General features: G+C 45.1%; 1 protein-coding gene across 1 annotated transcript in view; it reads left to right on the top strand.

The window, feature by feature from the left end:
• Window positions 1–3,412, top strand: part of kcnq3 (potassium voltage-gated channel, KQT-like subfamily, member 3) — a 50,208-nt gene extending 46,796 nt beyond the window's left edge. Inside the window, exons 12-15 of the mRNA XM_067252904.1 lie at window positions 1,269–1,400; window positions 1,661–1,756; window positions 1,921–2,005; window positions 2,612–3,412. Of these exons, the coding sequence (XP_067109005.1) occupies window positions 1,269–1,400; window positions 1,661–1,756; window positions 1,921–2,005; window positions 2,612–3,412 (1,114 nt within the window). The remainder of the gene's footprint in view (window positions 1–1,268; window positions 1,401–1,660; window positions 1,757–1,920; window positions 2,006–2,611) is intronic.
• The last annotated feature ends 1,056 nt before the right edge of the window (window positions 3,413–4,468 follow it).

Here is a 4,468-nt window from a genome sequence, read left to right as displayed (position 1 = left end):
GTGAGCCTGACGCCTTTGAGTTCCAGCTGCCATGCAGGAAGTTCCAGCTACTGTACAGGAAGTTCCAGCTACTGTACAGGAAGTTCCAGCTGCTGTACAGGAAGTTCCAGCTACTGTACAGGAAGTTCCAGCTACTGTCCTTCCTGAACTTCCTGCAGCCACAACAGACACCCCCACCACCACCCTTCCCCCAAGGAACAGAACTCATAGCCTCAGCCAAGCCAGTTCAGAAACGACTCGGGTCAAATTACAGTTTAAATCCTTTCAAACAATTTGAGCGTTTGCTTTAGCCTGTCTAGTGAGAGCGGGGGAGATAGCACTTTGACTTATTCTCTCCGTTTTTCTCTGCCTCAAAGCTCAAATCAAGCACAGTTTAGGGATTACAGAGAGTTTGAAGCGCCATTTGATGGCTTGTTAAGCTGTCTTCCTCTTGTCTCCGGAAAGACCAGAAGGATGAAGAATTGACAACCATGGCTCACATGAAATAAAATCCGAATGCGGTAAAGGTTTTTATTGCCTAAGAACAGAGGCAGAGGAATGTCTCTGCTCTTAGGGAATAAAAGCCTTTACCGCAGTGCTATAACCGAAGCATAAATCATTGCTATTCGACGGCATTGTAGACCAGAGACTGGGAATCGTTTCCTTTGTAAACACCAAACACATACACACATTTAGTTGAACATCTATAGGCCACACCTTTGACATAATGTAAGAACCCAATGTTTCATTAATACCAAAGAGATGAGTGATCAACACACCATGAATGTGTATTCCCTTCCACTCCATTATCTGTGTGTGAATGGACTCGTGAATAGGATGTTGACTTCTGTGGGGTTTCGTTTCAAGATAAGTTCCTGCTGTCAGAGAGTGATACTTGTCTAGCACCACTCTACCACGGAAAGGCTGTTGTGTTCAATTCACCAAAAAGAGAATTCGCTATGCGAAACAAAGCAAGCCTGAATGAGTTCTCAGACTAATCGGTTGCCAGTGGCAACTTTGCCAAGTTATTTCAATGCGTAAAGGAGTTATCAATTTGTGTTTATAGATGTTTTTACAACATAGTAATCATTATTAATCTTGTACAATAGCTGATATCACATTATAATTGTATGCAAACATTTAAAATGTTCCTCGTTTAAGTATGTTCATACTGTCTTTGGTTACAGTCATGTTTAAGTAGTTTCTAATGTATTTTATCATATTGATCATATATCTTTCATAGTCTAATAGGCTTCAATATTTTCTCATATGAACTGTTTCTCTCACAGGATCATGAGGTTCCTCTTAAACAAAAAGCGATTCAAGGAGACATTGAGGCCTTACGATGTGAAGGACGTGATCGAGCAGTACTCTGCTGGCCATCTGGACATGCTCTGCCGGATTAAATACCTTCAGACAAGGTGGGCAGTGTTGGGTTGGAGTCCATTTAAATGTACGCTATATAAAGCATCCGAATGTGCTCACGAACATGAATGCGTGAGGTGACTTTTTTATTTATTGAAGAGGTTGTTTTCTACTTGGAGTGTCCGCACATTCCTCTCATGCAGCGTCAAACTACCGTGATGAATTCACGTCAGGGAACAAATCAAAGAAATTAAGTTACGTTGTGTTTTACTGACATTTGTAATCAAATCTCGTTTGTCCTTCTTTGGCTTTTCAGAATAGACATGATCCTGGCCCCAGGACCTCCTCTCACCCCGAAACACAAGAAGACTCAGAAGACACCCTTTGCCTACCCACCTCAACAGTCACCCAGGTCCAAACCCAAATAACATTGTGCTAAAACATTTGCATGCTTAATATGCATAGATCTTAATTATGTCACATTCCATTTCTTTCCTGATCCCTTGACCTACCACAAGCGTACAATGTTGACATATTTATGTGGTTGAACTATATTTATCTGTGATTGTGTTGCAGGCAAGAGACCTATCTAGCCAAAACATCCTTGCCGGATGCTGATGACCAAAGCATGATGGGCCGATTCGTCAGAGTAGAGAGACAGGTAAAGAGCTATTAGACTTGATTGAAACCTTCTGGTTGAGAGCTTATTGTCTGACCACTACGCCATTTTCTATGGCTAATGGGCTTATTCTCAATGACCATGGCCAACATAAGCTAAATATACACTGTGCACATCTAAATTGAGCAATGATTGGGTGGTAGTTTTTTGTTGTTCTTTTGACTCCTGTATCTACATACTGAACTGATTCTGAGATCATTTTAAAACGTTAGTGTGCTAAGACTTTCCTGGGATGGTGTACACGATGTTACCCAGCAACTTGTAAAACATGGATGGGATCTGGCACATGATGAGCAACCATGAGCAGGGGCGTAAGTTTATTTAACAACGTGGGGGGGGGGGAGATTTTGAGGAACTGAGGACACAGTCGTTGAATAAATGTTTAAAATAAAAAGTTTGCTCTTTTCAAAAAGTGAGTGGGACATGTTCCACCCATGCACGATGACAGCTACACCCCCTGCCCATGTCAGAATCAGAATCAGAATGGGATTTATTCGCCATGAAAGTTTGCACAGACAAGGAATTTGCTTTGGCAGGAAGGTGCAAACATTAAACATATACCTAAAATTTAATTATGTGTGTGTCCAGGTGGAGGACATGGAGAAGAAGCTCGACTTCCTGGTGGACATGCACATCCAGCACATCGAACACCTCCAGGTGGACTCGGCTGGTGCAGCTCACATGACCATGGAGCCCTGTAACCCCACGGGGGGCGACCCTCTCTGCGGCCTGGACGCCAGGGACGGCCGAGGCTACGCCGAGATCCGCCGGGTCTTCTTAAACTACAGCGAGACCTGCCCGCACATGTCTTACCAGGTACCCGTGAGCAAGGTCATGCCTTACTATAGCCACCACAAGGAGCTTCGCACTGCCGGGAGGGGAGAGGGTGGAGGAGGGCTGGGGCTGCCTGGGGGCGGGGGCCTACCCCTGGATCACCAGTACCCCCCGCCCCCGCCCCACCTCCACCCCGGCCCCATCCCGACCTACACAGAGCGGCCTACTGTCCTCCCCATCAGCTCCCTGCAGGACTTCCAGATGGCTGGGCGGGGGGAAGGGGACAGCCCCTGCATGGAGCAGCTCTCGGCGAGGCTGGGCAGGACCACGGGGCAGGGAGGGGACACGCCCCTCTCCATGCTCTCGGTGAACCACGAGGAGCTGGAGCGCTCTCCCAGCGGTTTCAGCATATCGGGCGAACAGGAGGGGGAGGGGGACCCCTCGATGGGGGCCGCTGGGGAGGAGGGGGGAGGAGACCAGGCGAGGGAGAGATGCTACCTGGCGGAGGGGGAGACCGACACGGACTCGGACCCCTTTACACCCAGCGGGGGGGCACTCCCCTTGTCCTCCACGGGGGAGGGCTTTCCTGACTCTGTGTGGAACACCCCTCCATGAGCCCACCCAAGCCCTTACTGACTCGAACCCCAGACCTAACTTGGCTGAAGGTGAAGTGACAGGCCATGCCTGGAGATTCTAGTCGGTTTGGGGTAAAAACACTTGGTGAGAAGTCAGAAACAATTCCAGTCTGAACAAATCTGGGTAAGATCGGTTTTACCTCAGTATGGTTTGATGGACTTTGGCATTGTCATCAACTCTCCCAAGTCCTTTGACACACACTCGACTCAGTGGCAGAGAGAAAGCAGAGGCTTCAAGGGAGCTTACATAGACAACAACTCACTGTTTGTATAGTAAACAGACTTTGTACAGCGCACTCACCACAGAAATTTAGCGAGGATGAGAAATATATAAACATTAATACTACTATAAATATACACCCAAAGCTTTATCGCTGCAAAGCAAAACGCACTGCATGTAATGCATGCAATTTTTAGAGGTAGACATTGCAAAGTTCAGGTATCAGGTAAAAGAAAACGAGTTTGAATGGATACTTATAAATGCTATGCCATTTTGTAACACTTATTTTTTTATGAGAATACATTTTCATTTTTTGCATGGTTTGCATGATGATGCACCATTTAAGAACGGTTGAGATTAATATGTTTTAACCAAAAGTCTCCTGTCTCATTGTTTTATACTAGTTGGTTATTACTATGGGAGCTTCAACAACAGTCGCACGTCAAAGATAAAGGATTCCATGATGTTTGTTTAGTCAATACACTTTGTAGGAAGCTTAAAACATGTATCTTCATTTTTCAAGCTGCTTCACTATGAACCCTTTCTGGAATTCAATCTCAAACACTAAAACCCATGTTCTTTGGCGCATCTTATCTTTATTTAATGCTTTCCTTCATTGCATCCAAAAACAAATCAATAAAATAGGATTTATTTGCTCATATATTCACAAGTGAAAGACACTGATGAAAGGTAACTGATAAACATGTAAAGGAAACTGGTTGCAGATGGACATAGGTAATGAACTGGGAATACAGACCTAGGTAAGTGTTAATGAACATGGTTTGGATTAGTCCACACATCAATGTATTTAGCCCA

Source organism: Osmerus mordax, chromosome 16 (genome assembly GCF_038355195.1).
Source record: "Osmerus mordax isolate fOsmMor3 chromosome 16, fOsmMor3.pri, whole genome shotgun sequence".
Taxonomy (NCBI): domain Eukaryota; kingdom Metazoa; phylum Chordata; class Actinopteri; order Osmeriformes; family Osmeridae; genus Osmerus; species Osmerus mordax.
This window is presented reverse-complemented; position numbering and strand designations above follow the sequence as displayed.